This window comes from Plectropomus leopardus, chromosome 11 (assembly GCF_008729295.1).
Source record: "Plectropomus leopardus isolate mb chromosome 11, YSFRI_Pleo_2.0, whole genome shotgun sequence".
Taxonomy (NCBI): domain Eukaryota; kingdom Metazoa; phylum Chordata; class Actinopteri; order Perciformes; family Serranidae; genus Plectropomus; species Plectropomus leopardus.
The window spans coordinates 4,672,006-4,695,504 of record NC_056473.1 but is presented as its reverse complement, the minus strand read 5'-3'; the positions used below and the strand labels follow the sequence as shown (position 1 = coordinate 4,695,504).

At 41.9% G+C, this 23,499-nt stretch overlaps 1 protein-coding gene across 1 annotated transcript; it reads left to right on the top strand.

Moving 5' to 3' along the window:
* Positions 1-573: 573 nt before the first annotated feature.
* Positions 574-21,957, top strand: klf13 (Kruppel-like factor 13). Its single transcript, XM_042495593.1, has 2 exons — positions 574-1,373; positions 15,429-21,957. Exons 1-2 carry the CDS (start codon positions 896-898, stop codon positions 15,743-15,745), a joined length of 795 nt encoding a protein of 264 aa, XP_042351527.1. The 5' UTR covers positions 574-895; the 3' UTR covers positions 15,746-21,957.
* Positions 21,958-23,499: the final 1,542 nt, after the last annotated feature.

The window sequence follows — 23,499 nt, the reverse complement described above, 5'->3', positions numbered from 1 at the left end:
ATTCATATTCATATTCATAATATCATTAGAAAGCCAAACTTGTTTTTTTTTTTTTGTTTGATTGTTTTTCCAATAGTGTGACTGAACAATCCCATGGTAATTGGCATGGTATGTTTCTGCAAATCATAGATTTGTTACAATTGCTATGCTAATGCTTGTTATTGTACTGTTGTTTTACTATTTTGAGACGATCAGTCGACTAATCAGCATAGCAGTGACAGATGCATCATTCGTTGCATCCATAGCCAATAGTATCCATCTTCCTGAAATGTTACAAAAGATCCCACTGCGTGTGCACGCAGGCTTTGTCAGGATGCTGCAGACTGTTCCACCTCTAAAATGTAGCATGCATTCCTCCTAAAGGTCTCTGCAGTGCATAACTGTGTCGCCTGTGAGATACATCATCTGAATGCATGGAGGGAACTTAAGGTGAAACTTCCAAGTAACTCGTGTTGTTCGGTGCATTTGGGGACACGCAGCACCCAATGAATGAGAGCCTACTCTGACGATGCTGCCGAAGCGCTGCCGGTCGACACGCCCCCAGCATGGATACAACCAGCAGGAACAGGCGCTCAGGAGACACACTCACTATGCTGGAGAGTGTTTGAAGCCGCGATGGGAGTTAACACATCCAAGTTTGTGGAGGTCCTGTCACCAGCGTCGTTGCACTAAACAAAGACATTTGTTTTTTTTCTGTTTTTTTCTCTAAAGGGGGCTTGTCTGCATTTTTGTCCGAGGCGTTTCTCTCACAGGATGTTGATGATATTGGAAAGCCGGGTAAGATCATAAAGTCAGTTCTCTCTGATGAGAACGACCTCCTCCTCACCAACACACAAAGGGAACCACGGAACAAGTTCTTTTTTTCTTACGCCATCATTTTAATTTTTTTTTTTGAATGTCACTAAGAAGCAGAGGGGGCTGTTTCAAAGACAAAATGGATCACTTTGCAGCAGAGTGCCTTGTTTCAATGTCCAGTCGTGCAATTGTTCACGCTCCTAAAGGGAATAGGGAGATTAAACCAGAAATCCCGTCCTCCTCCAGGAACGGAGAGGAAATAAAGGAGCCTTTGGTGAAAGAGAACTCCTCTCTTTTCGTGGTGGCGCGGATTCTGGCGGATTTTAACCAGCAGACTCCCAACATTGTTGCCGAGCAGGCAAAAATAAAGGATGAGAGCATGCCGAACCTCATAGATGATGGAAACTCTGCCACACCTACCACCATCTCCGATCCTTCGCTCAAACAAAGAGGCAAAAGATCACGAGGTCGAACTGAGCAAGAATCACCTCAGAAAAAGCACAAATGCCACTATTCAGGTTGTGAAAAAGTTTATGGCAAATCATCCCACCTCAAAGCTCATCTAAGGACACACACAGGTCAGTTTGGATGCAAATGTTTGTTGCTGTGACTTATTGTAGCTTCCCTGCCTTATATGAGGACGGATGATTAAGACTGACATGACAAGTGTGGTTTCCTTTCCAGTCATATGTGCAGAGGAGGGTGATTGACTGCTGTTTCATCGACTCATATGTGTAAATATGCACGGATCCACCCTAAATGACACTAATCGGCGCGTAAAAGCGCAGCAAAAGCCCAATTTTACTCATAGTTTAAATAGCTGCATTGTTCCTTTAAGTTGTATGAACTTTGCGAAATGTCCTTTTTTATTTTGGGGGGGTAGAGAGAGTCAAAAATAGTGCCACTCCCACTCAAGTCTCTGAGCTTTGTCACTGCTTTCCTCTCGCAACCCCCCTGCATTGGACAGTATGTACAAACCGAAACTGCAGCAGAGCGAAATTACACAGATCGGGTTTCCAGTTTTCTCCCGCGCGCATTAATTAAAGTCAACTTTGGCGACGCGAGGAAGAAAAACAATGCACAGAATGAGCGTGCAAAAAGTTTCCAAGATAAATCCAGTCGGCCACCCTGCAGAGAGGAGGGCGAGCAAAATGCGCTCCTGAGCACCGTTTGACTTTCCTCAAGGACCTCCGTAATTTGCTCTTTGCATTCCGCTACTCAGAGAAAAAAAGAGAGAGAGGGGGAAAGATGTAGATCGATTCAAATTGAAGGGGGTTTGATAAGAGCTGTGCAGTCGCCTGTCTGCCCAAAGCCCTTTGTTGTGATGTGCCACACCCCCGCTAGACAGACTGCCAGCTGATCTGGCCAGCAACAGACTCAGCTAGCTGAGCCTCGACTGAGGAGCCTCTCCTTCCTCTCTGCTGTTAGACTGCAGCTCCCTCTCCCCACCTCCACTCTCTCCACACACACACATACATCAGCCTTGACAGCCCAGAAACAAAAACACATCTCTCTGGATCACATGAGAAAGCCCCGTGTGAACTTGACCCATATTTGAGCGGTATAGGAATTAAATTTGCGCACACATAATTCAAAATATGTGACATTGTACAATTCCCCACTTTGTTTGTATCAATAGAGGAAAATCAGTGACCCATCCGTTTGCAAATTTCTTGTCTCATTGCCTATTCTTTTCATATTGCCTGCCTTTGTATCAGGATACACTCCCCTGTCTGGCTCTGTGACTGGTGTGTGTCCTCATATCACTACATTTATGATCCCAGAGGAATTTCATATGGATGCCATATGTGATTTAACCCTTTAACACCTGGATTGATGATAGTTTTGTTGTGCTGTTTCACGAGTATTTTAACCCCTGATACCTAAGAAAATCGGTTTGATATTGTCAAAAAAAATGTGAGGGAAAAAGGCAATGAACAACTTATTTTTAAGTTCATTTTCTTCTTTTGTTTGGATATGTTATTTATGTTTGGCATAATTTTCAGGTATTTTTGTGACTTTTTACTGACCTTTTTTGGCTTATTTCCTGGTAATTTTTTGTAATTTCATTCTATTTTTTTGCAAACATCTGGGCCACTTGTTAAATTTCTCATTGCTCTCCTACCATTTTTTTTTAAAGAAATCCAGCCAATTTATTCAGGTTTCAAAGGGTTAAAAAAAACTATAAAACTCACTCTGATGCCCCATATGCTTGTGATATGGTGATTTTCCTGTAGGTTGTTGATAATATTGTGTTTTATTGTTGCATTCTAGTCAAATTGTATAACAAATGACATATACTATACACCACCTTTTGTTCATCAGCTGCAGCATGGTGCAGGGGTGTGTTTGTCAAGAGCAGCACTGAGAATTATGCATGTGCATAAAAAGGGGTCCATCATACTCCTGCATCATTACTTAAATGGCTTCCTAAAGGGATAAAATGCCTGTGTCTCTCACACTGTGTGTCTTAGTGCAGCTTTATTACAGTCTAACAGCCCTGCCCTTGTCTATTTGCCTAATAAGCCTTTCCTCTCTTTTGGGACACACTCCTGGCTTTGTGATTGGTTTGTGTCTTAAAATTTCTGATAATAGGGATGTTCTCTGCCTGTTTGATTGGATAGTCACAGAACATGAGTCATCTCAGTTCAGCTGCCTCATCTCAGCCAAACTTGTAGCAGAGAGCCAGCCTCCAGCCCTCGCTGTGCTTCCCCTCAGCCCCGACCATGTGTTTTTAGTGCAGTTTTATTGCTCTGTATAAGCCCTGCCCTTGTCTCTTTGCCTATTAAGTGTTTCCTTTCGCCTGCCTCTATGTGTGGATGTGCTCGGGCGTCTGGCTTCACGATTGGTTTGTCTCCCATAAATTCTGATAATAATGGCTCTTTCTGCTTATTTGATTGGATGGTCCCTGAATGTGGGTCATCTGAGTTCAGCCGGCTGCTTCAGCCAGCCTTGCAGTGCTTTCATAGAGCCAGACTCTCGCTGTGTGCTTCCCTTCAGCCCCGACTAGCAGAGTCAGGAGACAATAGATTTCAGGCATCTTCTCTTGACTTCTGTAACGCCCCAAAGCCTCATCAACTCATCTTTTGCAATCCTTGTGTGAGATTTCTCTGCATGTAAGAGGAGCTGAAACCTGAGCTTCACTGTGATTCTTACACAATGTCTGCAGCACACGAGAAAATCAATCCTGTTACTCAAAATGAACTTCTACCACTCATCTGCAACTGCATCATTTTTTTTGTTAAAGCCATACAAGAATTATTTTTTAGTTTGCAATATAATGTTGGTGCCATTAGCTTTTAACTCTTTGAGACCTGGATCGACATCAGTTTTCTTGTGCTGCATTTAAAGCTTTGAAGCACTGAGCACATTGGTTTGATGTCTGTCAGAAAAGTCAGCAACTTTTCAAGAAATGTCCTGCAGATTGTTTAAACAAAAAGAAGTAAAAAGTGACAACAAAATTATCTTTAAAAAATAGCCCAAAAAAGAGAGAATTGTTGGAAATGTTTCAAATAAAAAAGGAAAAATACAAAGAAAACTAAGAAAATAATTATTCGAATTCTCAGAAATTATTATAATTTACATTTGTTATTTATTTATCAGCACTTTTTAAAAACCATTTCCTGTTTTTGTTCATTTACTTTTCTTTTTTTTCTTTCTGTCTTTTTTTTTCTTAACAGCAATGAGTTTTCCAGGAATCAATGTACTCAGTGTAACTCATAACCATCGCTGTGAACCGTTGTCACAAGTAAAAACAAACAAATGAGGCCTGCAGATTACTGGGACCTCTATTGCTTTTGGGGACTGCTCGTTATTTAGGCCTATCAGAGGGGAAGAGGTGGTGCAAAAACTGTGAAAACTCTTCAAATAATTTTCTAAGCACTGGGGAGGGAGTCATGTTTTTGATTTAGCATAGGGGAGGGGCATTGGTTGAGTTTTAAAGGCATGTTTTCCTTAAAAAATGTTTAGATAGAACTTGAGAAATATGGTTATTTATGGTGAAGGGAGTGTCATGTATTTTCTCCTAGTCACTCAGGGAGGCTCAAGGGAAACCGAGATGACTCAAACATAGGAGTCAAAAAACATTCTATTTTGGCACTAGAAATAATAATAATTAAAAAAAAGGAAATATGTAGTTTATGATAGTTTGTGCGTGTAGGCACACGACAGGCATCCACCTATTGCTCACCCATGGAGGAATAAGCAGAATCACAGTGGAGCTTGCCTTAAGGGAGTATGACATCAGCAACTACCAAAAGAGTGTTATAACCAAATCAAGAAACACTCCAAATTGTAAAGGGGATTAAAAACAATAACAGTTATGGAAACTGAAACAGGGAGGGCTATAATATTGAAAAGAAAAATTAAAAATCACACCCCAGCCACCCCCCTTACTCTGATAAATAAAGTACTGTCCCTTTAGGCATTAAAACATTCCTGGTTTAGGGTCCCCTTTGGAGACCCTAACTCAAACACAGTTGTCTTCTCTGACACAGTGTTAGTGGGACTCCAGGATCTAGCAGACATGAGGGAGCATGCTGAATTTAAATCGCTCATTATCCTGCATTGAGTTTGATGGTGAGGAATCCTCCACAGTTTATGGGTCCAAGGTTACCAGACGGCTTTTGTCTGATCTGCTAGCATGGGAGGTGGGGCTTTTCCTCAGACACATATACTTATCTTGCAGTATGGAAAATGCAGTCATATAACACAGATCTACTCAGCTTTAAATGGAACAAATGAAGGTCATAAAAATGCTTTTGATTCTTTCAAAGGGCCTTCCTCAGCACCAGCTGGTTTCTTTTCATTCATCCTCTGTCGAGTGTGCGTCTTAAAAGCAATAACTGACTCTAACGATGAAGACCCACTTTTGCAGGAGGTGTCTTGTGGTCATGAGGTACATGGTGTTCTCTGTGAAGCCTCATTACTCTGCTCTGGTCGTGTCATGCAGGCTGCCATCACTAAAGCAGAGATGGCCCCTGACAAGCTCATTACAATTGGTGTCTTCTTCAGAAAGAACAGCCTGGGCCTCCTGTGGCCCCCCACAGCTGGGCCTCACAAAAGGCCATCTTGTCAATGCCCAGGACCTATTCTAAAACTATTTGAATCACCAGGACGAACAGGGTCAATATTTCACAAAGACAAAGAGCGTAATGGCATATTTTACAGTTGGTTTGACATTTTGTTTGGAGCTCTTTTGTGTTCCGCTGGGGGGTACCTCTAATACTGTGAGATGACTGTAAATCCCTCCTCTGTATGTCCTAAGAAATAAGTAGCACCACCTGGCAGCACAGTGCGACTGCCATGTAGACCCACTTCTGCATGCATGCTTTCTATTTTCGGCCGAATAACTGTGGTTAATGACACTTTTTTTAAACGTGAAATTATCCGAAATTCCACATGGAAAAAAGAAGCAGGAGCCTCTGATTATATATGCTGCATCCCTGCCAGTGGTTTTATACTTGGCTGCATGGCTACACAGAGTGCACAGTGTTCCTGTGTGGCTGGTGGCAGTGATGAGGTAGCAGGGTGGGGATGGGGTTTTCCTGCTCTTGCTTCAGCCTGACTTTGGCACAGCGATGGGTAAAAGCTCTACTGGGGCACAAGAGGTCAGTCTGTCTACCTGCCACACAGCAGGATTTCCACCATCCCACCCAGTTGAGCCATATTCCTCCTGACGTGTTAAAAAAAGGACTACTCCTCCGTCAGGAGATGTTCACAGTTTCCATTTGTCTCCGTTCTGGTGACATAATTAATGTGTTTTTAGTTATGCCAGCAGCATACAGGTCGGTCTGTCTACCACTGTGGTCCTGACTGAAATATCTCAACAACTATTTGGTGGATTGTTATGGATGTTTGTGACATTTATGATCCACAGATGATGAATCTCAGTTTTCACTCATCCAGTTAAACACTTAAAAGATGCATTGGCAAAATGTGAACACAGGCATTCATGGTTCATAGATGGTGATCCCCCTGACTTTTCCTATTGTGCCGCCTTTGCATTTTCACACACAACTAAAAACGGCATCATGTCACTCAAGTATGTGATCATAGACAGGCTGCCGGCATAGTGGAAGCAAAAGAGGCTTAATGGGCGTGATGTTTAACACAACAGCGCCTGCCTGTAGTGTGACATGTAACAAATGCATTGGCAGTGCTTTCTAACAATAACAATGGTATATAATGGCAATAACAATAATTTACTGTCTCTGTTATTTTTGGGACTGATCTCATCCTCTGCTCGGAGGGAAAGGAGCTCCTGAATTTCATTGTTTCCCTACTAAGTGGACATTTTCGGCCGCTGTTCTTCTTGGAGGTAGCCACAGTGGGTCGCATAGTACATCTTCAAAACATCACATCCATTCTGCCAATTGTACCATCCTGCCGGCTGTCTCTTTTACACGCATGTGCTTTTAGCGCTGTTAGTACCTCTGATGTTAGCTGCAAGGCAAGAAAACTCTGTCTTCTCATTTGGATTGATCCTTTTATACAGAAGAGTAAGATGGCATAACAGCAGAGTAATCCCGTCTTGAACAGGTGGTGTAAAAGGGGCTCTTGTTATTGTGAGCACGTTATGTTCACATTCTGACATTAGCATTTAGCTCAAAGAACCACTGAGACTGAGAAGATCCTTACAGAGACACTAGCATGACTGTAGACTCTATTTACTGATGTGTTTTCTTGTGCTGTAAGATAAGACCTTTTCCTTGTAAGTGAAAGCTGTTTGGCTCGAGAAGGCAGCGTGTGGCAGTACAGTATGTGTCGAATGGAAACAAGGTATTAGTTAAATCTACTTGATCCTCGGGATGTAAATAAAACCAAAGTGGAGCCACCATCTTGCCGGTTCTAATCCTCTGGTGCAGTGTTCCTGCTCCATGAAAGACATCTCTGAGGTTGCTGCAAATGCTGTCCATATGCTGTCCTCTATGGACACATCAAGCTTGCAGTAAGATCGTTCCTCACTAATGTTGGAATGTAAACTTGATTAAAGCGTGATTAAGCAGCCAGGCATGCATGGTGGATTCTGCTAATATTGAAAGGCCTCTGTTCTCTGGCTGTGCTGCTTTCAGTGGCCCACAGGGCACATGTATTCTTTACTCAGCTCTGGAGTACTTCTATAAAAGCTGCTCTGTCTATTCCCCCGCCAGCCCCTCCCATCCTCCTCCAGCCTGCAAAGCAAAATAGGTGCTGAGGCGTGTTGTGTTGCGAGGCCGAGCCCCGGCCACGGCTTGTGGCGTGGTGTTGATTACCAGCGGCAGGAAGAGAGGGATACAGACCTGTGGAACACTGTGCATGTTTTTTCACCTCTCCTGTTCAGAAACCGCCAACCACATCTTGCATGCAAGGGAGGGATCTGCAGTACAAAGACGGAGAATATACAGTGCAGCAGGCAGGGTGGGGGTGGGGTTAGATACCGGCATATTCACTGTCAGTGCCCTCCACTGATGTAGGTCATACATTCAGCTGCATCTGCAGCTAATCTGATTAACGTTTGAAGGACTGTGACCTCTGCAGCAGAGAAAACCCCTGTCAGCCCGCCACTCGCAGGGTCCCATCCCAGAGTTAGACCCTGACTGTGTGTTCAGCTCAGCTTGAATAAGAGAAGCTGTGGATCACATGTCACAGGGAGTGTTTTGTCTCTAGTTGGGGTGTTTATGTTCCCCATGGTATGTAAGGTGTGTCCCCTTTCTCTGCGTGATAAATCAGACTATGGCAGACTACGATATACAGGGGTGTGGCCCACGGTTTGAGATGAGGAGTGTTTTGTGGAGTCTTGGGGAAAGAAGGGCAGTTTCTCTCTAGGTGTGAGATGACTGCGTTTCTATTAAGTGACATTATGCGACTTCTTCTCTAGCAGTAACATTCCAAGAAGCATGGTGATGAATGTTCAAAACATTAGCAGGTTTATTTCTAATGCAGCAGGGGACCGGCCACGTATGAGGGATTTCTGGGAGGTGATAGTCCACAATTTCACAGAGGAATTGTGGATTCAAAATTTCTGAATGATCCGCTTAACTTTTGAAGAGTTATGCGATGCAATAATACTTCTAGTAGTGCCTGCCGAATCATGCCCGAGGGAGCCAGTTCCTACTGAAAAGCACATACCATAGCATCATGTGACCTGTAAAAGCAAAAAAAGTTGCTTTTTTGAATCACCTGAAATACCACCTCATGCAAGCATAAAAACCTTTTTGCGATACATGGGAGTTTTTTTTAAATTGACGTTTCCATTAGTTTATATTCGGAATTTCAATTTTCACAATTTGAAGGTTAATGGAAACCCACCTTGTGAGACATAAAAATATTTCACTCCCACTTGCCGTAAAAGTATCAGGCATAACACCGGACAGCTGGCACCATCTTCAGCATGGATCTGCTCTTATTGCGGCGTGGTGAGGCCCGAGGCTCTTAGTTTGGTGCCGGTTAGTAAGGATGTCTATCACATTAGAGTGTCAGACCTCATGAGTGGAATGAGCTGGCATTGTGAGTGAGAGTCATGTCTGATGGGGCATCCCTGCTCCCACCTGTTTCTGCAGACCAACTGTAAACACCCATTAATGGCTGCAGCTGTTTGCCTGTCCTTAGTTAACCATGGTTTAAAAGATGAGGAGACCACCTCCTACACATCAAGGCTGCAGGTTGTTTTAGCATGCACTCAAGGCTGAAAGAGAGTGCCCACTCTAACTAATTGAGGCAAATGTGATGAGCTGGTCAATGCAGCCGAGTCTTTCCCTTAAAGAGTTAAGGGGATGAAGTAATGTATGGCTAAGTGTGTGCAGGAATCAGACGGTCATACTCAACCCCGCTGCATGTCTCCGGGTAAATGTCAATAGGCCTGCACGGTGCCGACCGAGGGGAGTGAGTTACGGTTAGTACACACAGCCTGTCTGATTGAAATGCATTACAGGAGAGCCTCTCCTGCTGGGAGCAAGCCTCCTGCTATTGTTCACAACCTGACAGCTATAGGCCCACAAGGAGAGATATGCTATTCAACGGCGAGCAAGGTCCCTCTCGATAAAGACAAAAGATGATAATAGATCAAATCTGTTTTCTGAGCTTTTCTCCCTGAAAGCACCTGACCCATCCAAGTGTCCTTTATTGCTCCTGCAGAGTCTTCTTGTTCGCAACTCTGAACAGAGAAAACATGTTTTGACTGAGCGATTTTCATTGTAATCTGACTCCTCTCCAGCTAATTTTTCATAGAGGAGCAGCCACGTAAACAGTTCTGTTCAGATATGTTTCAAATCAAGCAGTGTTTTTTTTTCTACAGACCACAGAACTTTGTTGTTATTTTTGCACTAGCGCAGCCTGCATATACTGCTGTGTGAACAATGAAAAGAGGAGCTGCTTAATGTATGTTCATTGTTCTGCAGGCAGATCATCTTGGCACATGATGGTGGGTGCGGAGGGAGCGGCTGCTGCTGGGTATGGTTGGGTTAACCCTGTCTGCTCCAGTGGTTTATGCAGATGAGGGGACGCAGTCATTTTAGTATTACACAGAATCCCATGGATGGTTGTCTGCTGGCTGCTGGTTGGTTACAGGTCATAGTCTGTTGTAAACATGCGCCCAAATTACAGGGTAATGCTAAGCCCTGCCACTGGAGTTAGTGGTGTCCCTTTCATTTCATGTTGCCAGGCTGACTGTGCCACTAAGCCAGCGCTCAAGTGAGGTAGCTGCGACTCTAATGAGCTGTGATCTACAGTCTGACTTTACTTTCCCTGCTCTAGCTGTTTGCTTGTAAAAGTCCACGCAGGTTTAACGTGGCCCTTGTTTTTGTTCTGTAAAAGATATTTCCTGTTCTCACAGTGCAGGCAGAGCAAAGTCAACTTCAAGGTGATTTCTGATGTATCCACAGGAACTGTATTTTGTTCCCCTCCTCACCCTGCAGAGCTATTTACTCTAGCTCTCTCATAGCAGGCTCACATGTAGGTTTCAACTATACACTGTGTGAGTTTTCGCCCATGCCTGAGGACACACCAGGAATGTTATCTGCTTGCGTTTGAAATGCTGGTTGTTGGAGCAGGTGACCGCGTTAAGTTCCTGCGCCGCTGCTCACGTCAAAAAAGAGATTTGATCTTGCCTTTTGCAGACAGCATCCCTTACACCAGGGAGACGACCTCAGATTCCATTTCTTCTGCAGAAACCGAGCAGCCAAAGATTCTTCGATATGAATGAGAGAAGGATGGTGGGAGAGGAGCAGAGATGAGCTGTTTATTTACTGACCCAGTGGCCTTGGAGAGAACAGTTATATAACAAGAGTACCTGTGACATAATCGCATCGCCTTGGAGGGGGGACACTAGTGCTTAGTGGAGATACAGTTTGCGTGCATGATGTAACTCACTTTACGGGTAACTGGGTCACTGTGTTCGTTAGGGAAAAGCTTGCCTCATTACCCCCCTGCGCCCTCTTCAACTGACACATTCTGAGAAAGACAAACCACACCCTGGACGCTGCCAGAGATGGGATAACCAATCGGTGGGGCCTGGCGTCACAGTCACCACAGTGTCCTGCTGAGACAACAGAGATGGGAATAAGAGCAGGGGAAGGTGGAGTTGCTTGCAGCATTTTAACAGTGATGCTGAGTAATATCTACAGTCTATTGAAATATCTCAGAGTGACATCCTCCTACCTCAGAGGCTAATAACCCCTATCATCATTTCCACTCAGAATCAAAGTTCTCTAAATCTCCTCATTGTTGGCAGAAAAATGTTTTTTCGCTGCCCTCGTTAAAAAAACCCTCATGTTACGAAAGAAGCACAATTAATTGGGGCATTGCATGTTTTTTTTTTCTTTATGTAAGTGAACCTTTCAAGGCTGACATTAATGCAGCGTAGTTTTTGATGCATATTCATATTTTTGACCTAAATGCCAAAAGCCGTTAAGCAGGAGGTCGAAAATGGGCAGCGTATCTGTTAATGCTTTATTTTCTAAGAAGTCATGGAGCTCTAAATAATTTGATGCATCTCACTGAGTTGCTGTTGGATACCTGATGCTTCCACTATGACTGCATTACTGTATCGGGGCAGTTAGACTGGATATCTCAGCCCCAGCTCTCTGGTGTCTGGTTAAATATTAATGCAGTTGGATCTGTTACGCTGGTTATTGAGCCTTAAGCAGCCCGCAGAGCTTAGCTCTACTTTTTAGCCAATAATTCATTTTGCAGTGCCAGGTGGCGGCACAGGCTGCCTCTCTTGCTAATAAGGTATGAAATCAGACTATCATGAGGCTCTTCAATGAGATTAGTGTCTTTAAAGTTAAACTGCCTCCTTTTCTCCTGGGTTTTAATCCAGGATGTGTAAATAGGGTCAAACAACCACAGACTTGTTGTTTTTATGAACTTATGCAGGGCAGATGGTTTAACTCTTTGTGTGATAACTCTTGCAGCAGAGGAGGAGCGGTATAGATTTTTTGGGGGAAAAAAGGAGACGGCTGTGTGCATATGCAAATGTCTTCATGTCAGTTACAAAGTTTACATACTCTGAGCCCGCAGGAGGTGCAGCAGGGCAGGGCTGACTGAGTTTGTCTGGAGCTGAGTTGAGGCGTCAGAGGCAAGAACACAGACCGGGCTGTCTAGACTTGCTCTGTCTGTCTGCATGTTTTGTAACCATGCAGTGTATGGGGGGGAGGAGGCACCGTGACTAGTAGTGCACCGAGTTCTTGTTTTTGAGACTCACTGGCATCAGGTAGCATATGAGTGTTTGATGCTGCACAGCACTGTTTCCATTGTGGCCCTGAGGGAAACCACAGAACAAAGAAAGCGTTTGGCAAGCCCGTTCTTATGCACTCATTTGTCATGCCACCTATAAACATTCACGCATCTCAACCTTTATTCCTTTTCATACCTCAAATCCCTGGCCTGGGCGTGCACGCGATTGAATATTTTCAGGAAAGCACTATAACATTAAAAGACGTGGCGCCCTTCAATGTAGCACTGCAAGGTCAGGCTGGTAAAATTAGAATGCTGGATGTGGCTATTGTCAGGCAGAAACTCACTGAAATGGAACTAAATAGAATACAGTATTAGACATATTGGCCGGTGGATGCAGAACGCTGCACCGTGCGCACTGTTTCCACATCAGAATGGAAGGAAACCACAAGATATATGGAACCATCTGGCTTTGAGTAGATTTGTGTCAAAACCCACTTTTATTGCCTGATGGAGGGGGGAAGGGTGTAATTTCCCATGTGCCGAGTCACAGATAGTTGCATGTTGGAAAATGGGCTGGGTAACCATTGTGAGTGTGATTAGCATCTGGAGCTTAGATAATTAAACTGTGTCTGCTCCTCCAGCTCAGCGCCAATTTTTAGGTGATTTACCCCAAAGTCTCACTACAGCCTTTTTTGTGTCACTTTTAAAAAATATATATTTTAAAGATGTCTTGAGTTGTTTTGATATTCCTCCTCCCTAGACCTATCAGACCCAGCAACAACCTTGTGATCATTATTCCTCGATGACTCAGAGTCTACTTAGTGCAGAAAACATGTCTTGTTCATCAGGCCTGAAACATGTCTGTTGGCTTTGCACAGCAGTCTTCATGACTTGTGTACTTGTAAACACCTTTATAATGAGCCACTGCTCTGACCGCTGTGAGCCTTTTGGATCGTGGTGAGTACCAGGGTCAGTCAGTTTTTTTGGTTCATGTTACACTCACTGACTTATCGGTGCTTCTGAAAAGGCCTGTAAGTGATTGTTAATTTCCTACAACCTAAAGCACTTTAGGGTAGATTTTGCAAGTTTTGGCTCATTTAGTACAAATCACACATTCTTTACATTCCTTCCCTCTAGAATATTTTTTTTTGCACTCGTATCTCAACCTTTCAGCAGCCATGAACTCCCGTTGATCGCAGCACAGTGTTATAATTAACTTGCAGGGATGAAAAATTACTATAAGATGAGTAACTGTGTATAGTGAACATTATGTCTGTGTTTATTTCTGTCAAAGTTACAATGTTATATCTTAAAGTGTGGATGGGTGTTAAAGTCTGCACTGCAGTACCACACAACAAAAGGGGCCCTCACAGTCATGTGACTGTGGCAAAAATAACAGCAGGCATGGCGTTCACTGAGCAACTCACAGGAGCAACATTCACATCTTTGCAAGTTGATTTTTCATATCAAACTGAAGTAAGAGGAAAATGTTGGTTTCATGGGAAGTGACCAAGTAGTGTGGTCAAAGGTCATTGGTGTATGGGCCAAACCAACATATCTTCACACACTAGTTCATATGATTTCTAACTGATCAGTGCCACATGAAGGACATAACTAATGTAATGTTGTGTACTTAATGTAAAGTTTCATTCTTAGCGTAAAGTTGCATATTCAGTGTAAAGTTCCGTACTGAATGTAACGTCACATATTTAATGTAAAGTTGCGTACTTAATGTAAAGTTGCATGCTTAACTTAAAATTACATACTTAACGTAAAATTGCATACTTAATGTCAAGTTGCATACGTAACTTAAAATTGTGTACTTAATATTAAGTTAAGAAGGTTAAGTTTAGGAAAAAAAAGCATAAGCACAATGTTCCTTAAAATGACTCAAAGTTCCCTTGGTTTCCCACAGTTGTGAACGCTGAATACCTTAATACCAGACGCCAAGATAGCATCCAGTTCACTTCCATGATATGCGCAAGGCTTTTCAAAAGAGGCTGGGACATGGTGTTTGAAGCAGTTTGAGCTAGGGCAGTATGACAAATGCGTGATGTAACTGGAGCTGTGATATTAGAGCATCACAGCAGACAGTGATACAATAAAGGGCTGATGTCAGCTCAGTTGTGCTTTGTGTGCACTCTTTTTAGCTTCCCGAGATGCGCTCGGCTTGGCAGAACTGTTGAGTACAATCAAATTGATGGTGGCTGATATACAATAGAGTGTTTTTCATGCAAAAAAGTAAGTTTTTGTTCTATGATAGTGCGCCAGCTCTTTCAGAAACTGCAAACCAGATTTAACAGCACATGTGTTCTACCCCAATGGTGTGACTTAATTTATGACTTCTCCTCTTTTGAACCTCCTTGGGTATGCGGCCCCTTGAATATGCACAGCGTTTCTCCTGCTGGCCCTGCCCACGAGTTCCTGCTTGGCTCATCGACTTAACATTATAATGAAATGACAGATTTTGAAATTTATTTTCTCAGCTTGGGGAAAGTTTCACAAATATAAAACCAACATGGATCAAAAATTCATTATAGGAAGACTCATAACTGACCAGGTTTTCAGTTGGGGATGTCCTTTTAACAGTTTTACAGACATCTCTTTTACAGTGGTGGTCTATGGGGAAAATGCTTTTTGGGCCATTGAAGATTTTTTTTGCTGCAATACAACATGTGGCCACAGGGAAAAATTGGCTGCAAGGCTGAGCGGCTTTCCTGTGGACCTTGTTTTGCCTCCTCACATAGACTACTTCCATTTTTACTCCTGTTAATGCTTTGGTCACGTGATCAGTACATTCCCAATTATACTGGTTATATACAGTTTGTGGTGTAATACTTGTCACAGCCTGGCTGTAAGATAAGATGGGAAAAATTGTGCAAAAAATGTCCAAATAATAATAATAAGATAAAATGTAATTTTGCTGTCATCTTGTGTGATTTAACTCTGACTTCTGTCCTTCCCTCTGTGTGTTCCAGGAGAACGGCCTTTCCCGTGCACCTGGCCCGACTGCAGTAAGAAGTTTGCTCGCTCTGATGAGCTGGCCCGCCACTACCGCACCCACACAGGGGAGAAGAAGTTTGGGTGCCCGCTTTGTGACAAGCGCTTCATGCGCAGCGACCACCTCATGAAGCACGCCCGACGCCACTCAGATTTCCAGCCCGGCATGCTGAAGAGGCCCCACGGCAGCAGCGGCAGCAGCACCACACGTCCCAGCTCCCTCAGCGACTACAGCCGCTCGGATGCCTCCAGCCCCACCCTCAGCCCCGCCCTCAGCCCAGCCAACTCGCCTTAAACTGAAACCCAGTCGCACTTTCTGCCTCTGACCTGCGAGGCCTGTGTTTTTGTCATTACACTTGTGTTGCACACTTGTCAGCAACCCCCCCCCCCCCCCCCTTTGCTATTCCTGCGCTTGCTGTGGTGTACCATACTGTACATAACTGCTTATTGTAGTGCAATTACTCGTGTGATCCTAAAAGAAGGTAATGCCTTTCCCAGATGGCAATATTTACATTCTGTACCATATGTCTGTATTTTTTTAGCTTCTAATCATGGCTAGTTGTCCAATGTATGTTCGCAGTCAGCTAAACAAAGTTTAGAAGAAGAAAAAAAACAGACACCCTGACAAGTCTTATCAAAAATGGGTTTTTTTCTTTGTTGTTTTTGGACGGGTGAGGAGAAGGGGTACAAACACACACACACACCTCAGGATTGAAGACAGTTGCTATTTCTGTAATACCACAGTACTTCACAGTACTCACATTGACTGCACAATATACTCATCACTTTACTCTGAAATTCAACAGGGGTTGAATTTTACGCCCTGCTCAGGGATGGCCTTGTTAGCTTGAAAGAATGAACACGGTGAAGAGAAACATACAGTACATATATAGCAGCCTTACACTCAATTTGCACTCTTTGTTTTTTTTTTTTTTGGTTTTTTTTGTTGGTTTCGAGGAAACTAGCCCGATGGTCACACGCTCAATCGTATGCAGAACTCATGTGTTCTCGGCGGGAGGGGGGGGTTCATATGTAAAGTTATTACTGTGTTTTTAACAATCCCTGAACCTCCATTCTAGTAAACAAAACACACCTGCTCCTTCGCTGCAACGTTAATATTGCCGATTACACTGGGTTAAATATGTATTTCGTGAAACAGCAGTGTGTAAATCTGCACTGCGGGAGTATCATTTTGGGTTTTATACTCAGTTAAAGAAACCTTTAAATAGAGGCAGTTTCAAAGCAGCTGTTCATGCTTTTTTTCCCTTCTTAAAGCGCTGTATCATCAGCCGGCATTTCACTCAGAATGGACACAAAGGGACTTTAGTTGAAACAATGTTTATCCCTCTCTGAAGCACATAGGAAAAAGTACCAAAGACAAGAGTGAATGAAAGCTTTCTATTCAGTCTTGTAAGCCGCCCTTCATCGAGGCCTGGGGCTGCTGGTTGGCAGTATCACAGGTAGAACCAGACGGCCGGCTCACTTCCCTCCTCCTCTTCCTCCTGGCTCTGCCTTTTGTGGCCTCCCTCGAGGAAACAGCTGCATCCCACAAGCAGCTATTCACGGCCCGCAGGAGGAGTGCGAACATGCCATTCCTGGGGAGTCCTCCCTCGCCCATCTGGCTCTACCTGTCCTATCTCTCTGACTCTGCCAAATTGCATAAGGTGGCCTGAACTTGGAGGGAGTTCATATGTAGGCCAGAGTGTTAGGGCAGAGCCGTGCGCGTCGGAGCGAACAAAGTGGCTATCTGGAATTGACAGGCAAGAGAGGGCAGGTCCTGATAAAAGAGGAGAGGTTTATCATGAGCTGAACAGCACAGAGGAGGAGACACCCAGGCGCAGACACCCCCCATCCATCTCCTCCTCCCTCCCCGACTCCCTTCCTCCCTCCAACTGTAGAGCGGAAAAAATGGCTGTAATTAGCGGGTTGATCCAACCTGTAGAATAAGAAGGAGAAGTGTGTGAACAACAGTACTACCTAGACAAATCTAGCAGTGTGATGCCCCCAACTCCATCCTAAGCACAGGGAGAAATCCTCTCAGAGAGTCAAATTATACAATGCCAAGGAAAAAATGTCCAAAATCACACACAGAGCTCTCAAACAGCTGCTTTCAAACTTCTCTCTTGCAACAAGTGGGGGGAGGGGGACTTTTAAACTGTTGTAAAAACATTTGAACCATAACGAACATATCAGCAAAGTGGAGCGCTCACCAGCCTCACGTCGTCCTCCCTGTGAAGCTCAGATGTCCCGTGAGAAAGCTGACTTGTGTTTTCTAGACAGACATGCCTCAATAAGTCAGGCAAAAGGCACAGTAAACCTTCCATGGAAGCGGGCACCACTATCAAAACTGCTGCAGCCCCCGCCGGTCTGTGTTATGCCTACATTTTCTTTTAATGCTTCAGCACTACACAGCCGGAAATGGTCTCATCCATGTATTTGCTCCTGTCAGACCCCTCCAGACTGTTGTCATCAGCACATGCTAGCTTCATTTCTACCACCCCCCCCACCCCACCCCCCCTGCAGTCCCATGCTTCACACTATATGCATGTTAATAACTGCACCCTTAGAAGCGCAGAGGGGGTTTTGAGGCGGTCCGGCAGGTGTAAGTCCATGAATGGCCGGCCTTGTCCCCCCGTTCTCCGCAGTAGCCATCTCTCTTTAAAGTTGTGAAGAATCAGCCCTGTCACATCCTGCAGAAAGAAAACACCCCTTATTTAGATCGAAATGCAGTAGTTTCCTCAAAACACCACGTTTTTTTTTTTGTTTTTTTTTTCTAATAAAAAAACAACCCTCTGTAAGATGTTCAAATAGTTTCCAGGCTGCAAGATGACACTTTGAATGCCACTGATCAGCAGCTCTTTGTGAAAGAAGCACTGAGAGGGTTTTTACATGTACCATTTCTGGAAAAAAAAAATTCCACAAACTTCAAAAAGCTGTTGAGCAGCTATCCATTTTTTTTTTGGTTTGTAGTGTAACTTCCTCCTGCAAAGACAAATTTCTGAGTAGCTCACCCCTTAAGCAGGTTTCATGAATCACTTCTTTTAATCCATAATCTGCACATTTACCTCAGGGTCGACATCAAAGCAGATATGGGACAGGTTGTGGATTTTAACATCAGTTACTGCACAGAAATGTCTCCCCCCATCCCCCCTGGTGTTCCTGGGTGCTTTGTGCTCACTGCTGGTCAGTGTCCGACCACACTGGAAACACGGGAACGCCTCCGTATGTTCGGGGCCCCAGCTCCTGCCTATAATGTCTCCACATACACCCTACAAGTCCTGCGATGCGCCTTAGTAAGCACTGGGCACTCTGGAGCTCTTTTCAGTGAAACGCCCCTTTAAACACCTTTGACCCTCAGTGTCGGTGGACTTACAGTAGGCAACAGGAAGCTGAAAACACACCAACTGTGACAGCGTTAAACATCCCAGTCTATCCATCCAGCCAGACTGCACCAGTGACATATAGGCCTCCATAGGCACGAGTGTCTCATAACTTTTATTCTTACTGTACCAAATCTACTTGAATAATTCAACACAAAAGGCCATTGAACACAGTTTTGTACATGTCCATTTTTACTGTACTTGCTTTTGTTGTCAAATAATTATTAACCTCTCTGGAGAAACATGTATAGTTTTTTTTTTTTTTTTTTTTATAGATTTTCCATCATCTTCAGGTCATTTCAGCAACTCTTTAGGATTTATCAAAGCATTAAGGTTGACTGTTTTTGTCGGGCTGTTTAATATTTTGTTTAAAAAGAAATATCCCTGTTAATGGGGTTTTCCCCTTTAATCAGAAACACCTGTTGATGTCAGGATGCAGGTTATTCCAGTTAGCCTGTTATCCAAAAATTACCTTTCCAGTCAGGATTGTTTAAGGGTGACGATAAGCAAAAGGAAACCTCCTGACCTCTATGTTCGACAGTTTCAAACAGAGTTTTCTTTATTATTTAGATTCTTTTTAACGTTTTCTGTAAGAATAGAGACCACGGCATTGTGAGTTAGCAATGTAGTCATAATTTTTATTATTGCTTTTTTTTGTTGTTGTCTCATATGAAATGCTTGTGTGTTTTTCAGAACTCATACCTCTTGAGATACTTTTGTTGTACCTTCATATCTTTTCGAAACATCCATCATGTAGCTTGCGTTTGCTTGATGAGTAGCACAAATAATTGGTGGTTTTATTTGTCCCTACTTGAATGACGAAGGAAAGAAAGACCTTTTTTTTTCTGTAAAAAAAAAACAAAAAAAAAAAGAAAAAACACTGGGCTACATTTTTATATAATCATCCCATGTTGTCAGGGTCCTGCAAATCCTTATAGATCCAAGAATCTCTCCAGGAAATAATACGTTTTTTCTATTATTATTATTTTATGTTACAAAAATATTTAAAGCAGCCCCTCTCTACTGAGCTCCATATATTTGTCTTAGTTAAACATTTTCTATGTGAGGAATAATGTCAGCTGTATATGACTATGAAGCTCCATTTCAGCATTTTTAAATCCAACTTTACAACTGTAATCCTGGGAAGATTACAGCTTTTGACATCTGTCAGAAAGGAGAGTAAAAAAAGGACTTTAAACGACGACTAAATGGAACAAACAAGGTTCTACAAGATGCTAACAGTGTACCAGTTAATATTTTTTTTCTGCTAATTGTAAAAATATATAAAAGTGATTTGGTTGTTGCCTAGTATGTAAAGAACTAACAATCTTATTTAAAAAAAAAAAAAATCATATTAATGACATGATTATATCACTGATCAGACCGTACAAGCATGATCGATGCAATTGTGTGCCAAAACTATTATGGTAACTTCATAAAGATACAAAAGTTGAGGGTAAAAAAAAAAGCTACTATCAGACATTTAACAAACTTGTACAGTTTTATAAAGTGTGACATGTTTTTAATGTAATGTACAGGATTTAATGAAGCAACTCTGCATATTTGATATGCAAGTGCTCTAAGTTAAATATTTCTTTTCTGCTTTATGTAAACTTTTTTTTGATTGTGTAGCTTTTCATTTCTTGTTATTTAATTTTTACTTCTTTTTTTTGCTGTACAGTACTCAAGCAATGTATAATGGCTTATTACAGGTATTTTTTTCTTTTGGACATAAACAATCTTAATGAAAACCCAACCATTCCAAAGGATTGAAAAACTGCATTTGCTATAAATGTGCTGCTTACATGGACCCGATGCATTTTTGTAGGATATGAATAGAAGTCTGTCTTGACTGTGAGGTTTTTTACACGTTGTGAGTTGTGTACAAGGTACGTTTCTCATTGTCAACACTTCCCGGGTTTAATCTCTCCTTTCTCCCTCCGCTGGCTCCAGGCGTCGCCAATTTGAATGAACAACATACATGCAATATTTTGATGTATTATAATATTAGAGAGTTACGGAGCATGTCTTCCCTCATGACAAAGGCCTGAGGCTTTGAGGGATAAGGTTTGAAGAGGCGGCCATGATAGGAGAGAGCGGTTCTTGAGCAGTGAGACGGAGCTTTGGGTCCTCACCGAAGCTCCACAGTTACAAGTTGTTACCAAAGGCTTTGAAGGGAAAGATGAATGTTGTGGTAATTTTGCGCCCAATTTGGGTTCAACTTTACATGCTGTAAGTGTTGATCAATGGATGTTGTGCTTGATATGGACCTTCTTTTCTTTTTCCTCAAATAATTGTTTTTGAAAATCACTTGAATGAACAGAAAGCTTGTTTAATCAACAGGAGCAAACTAATTCTGACAGAGTGGAAAGAAACAAAAGAGACTGAGTGAGCAGGAGTGTGCGGCTGCGGCAAGCAGACCACATCTGTCTGTACCCTTCACTGACCATGTGGTCTTGCTCGGCTGCATGAGCTGACACTGGCGTTAACTGTAAAAATGCACGCCGACAAAAAAGTCTTTTGGATGTTTTTTTGCCCTTCAAGGATTAGTCTGTTCCAGGTTGTGCAGCACACGTTGCTGTGCTGCTCCCTTTAATTACAAAGAGAGCCTCTCACCAGCCTTTTGGTTCTGTTTCCCGTACCTGTTTGTCCTCAGTGTACCTCGTCAGTGTAATGTTGCTCTCTTGATACCTCCGTGTGTTTCTCCTCTGCCCATCACCATCAGTTGCCTGTTGTAGTGACTCCATGGTGCTGCTTCCCCTCTCAGCACCAGTATAATCTAATCTGTAAATAACTATCGACTCAGCTATGGCCAGTACATTCTCTAATGACCTCACTCTAACCCTCAGATGTCTGTTTTTTTATCTCTCAGCAAACCAAAATCACTACATTCAAGTATTACAGTTGTACAGTTCCTCGGATTCTACACACACTCAATGTGCTGGTCTTAGCTGCTCTGCTGTACCTTTTTATGGCATTATTTTTTACATGTTAGACAATATATTGTGACCATGTCCTATGCAAATATGAAAAATAACAGATTGTTGAATAATGTATGTTGTCATAACTTGTATGCATGAAATAGTGAAGTTTACATTTGGAAATAAATTCATAAAATAAGCAGCTACAATGGGGTTTGTGCTCATTTCCTTTTTCTCTTTAAGTCACATTGTGATTGTTTCTGAACAGCAGCCCATGAGGCCACAATTAACACTTAATGGGATGATGAGAAATGCTATGACGTACTGTAGAATAATAGTTATAGAATATTCATTAAAACATGTTGTGGACATAGTATACCATGTGTTATACAACAGCTTTTTCAACATGTTGTACATAACAGTTTTGATAAACATGCTTAAATATGATGTTTTTCAACATAGTGTTCCATGATGTTATTTAAAATTCTATACTATGACATTGATATGAATTTTTAGCGACATACTTTACAATGTTTTTATTAATTTTTGAGTGATATACTATACTGTGATGTTGTTAATTATTGAGTGACATGCTATACTATGACAGTGATATGAATTTTTTGCAACATCCTATACCATAGTGTTTTTATGAATTTGAATGAATTTGAATTTTATGAAAAAGACGTTTTTTGAGGTTTTTTTGCAGATCACATTAAATACTATGACTGTTGGGTTTTTTTATGAAGTTTTGGACAACATGCTATGCTTTGACATTTTTGTGAATTATTGGAAGACATGTTAAATTCCCATGTTTTTGGAAGTTGTTGGAAATTTTTGGACGACATAGTATGCTATACTATACAATAATATTTGTATGAATTTTCAAAGACAAACTATACAATTATTTTCTAATGAATTTTTTAACAACATACTATACTATGACATTTTTTATGATTGTCTGACAACACACAATACCACGTTGTTTTTTCCCGAATTTTGGACAGCATGCTATACCATGTCATTTTTTTATGATTTTTCGATGACATACTATACTATGTTCTTTTCTATTATTTTTGGACAACATACTATAATACTTTGGATAACATAGTGTTCTGTGTCGTTGTTTATGTTATTTGGAGGACATACTATTTTATGTTTTTTGGGGGGTTTTCTTGGAGGACATAATATACTATGGTATTTTTTAGGATTTTTGGACGACATACTATACTATATCATTTTTTAATGATTTTTGGACCACATACTATAGTATGTCGCTTTTTTTTAAATTTGGATGTCATACTACAGTATGTCATTTTTTAGGATTTTTATTTTTATTACTATTCTATGATGGTTTTATGAGTTTTGGACTTCATACTATACAATGTTGTATTTTATGAATTTTGGAGAACATACTAAACTATGACTTTTTTGATGATTTTTGGATGACATAGTATTCTATGTCATTGTTCATGATATTTTGAGGACATACTATACCATGTCACTTTTTATGAATTTTGGACGTCATACTATAATATGCAGTTTTTTATGATTTTTGGACCACATACTATTTTATGTCTGTTTTATGATTTTTGGACTTCATACTATACTATGTCATTTTTTAAAAATTATTTTTTATAAATAGGACATATTATACTGTGCTATATTATGATGTTTTGGGCTATTTTTGCAACATTCTATGCTATGGTGTTACTCAACATGCTATTTAATGTGGTTTTCAGCTGTCTTTT

Bases quoted from the DNA above. Each gene is read 5' to 3' on its own strand.
- klf13 (XM_042495593.1), top strand. From the start codon at position 896: ATGTCACTAAGAAGCAGAGGGGGCTGTTTCAAAGACAAAATGGATCAC. The intron at 1,374-15,428 runs GTCAGTTTGGAT...TGTGTGTTCCAG, and splicing joins TCATCTAAGGACACACACAG to GAGAACGGCCTTTCCCGTGC.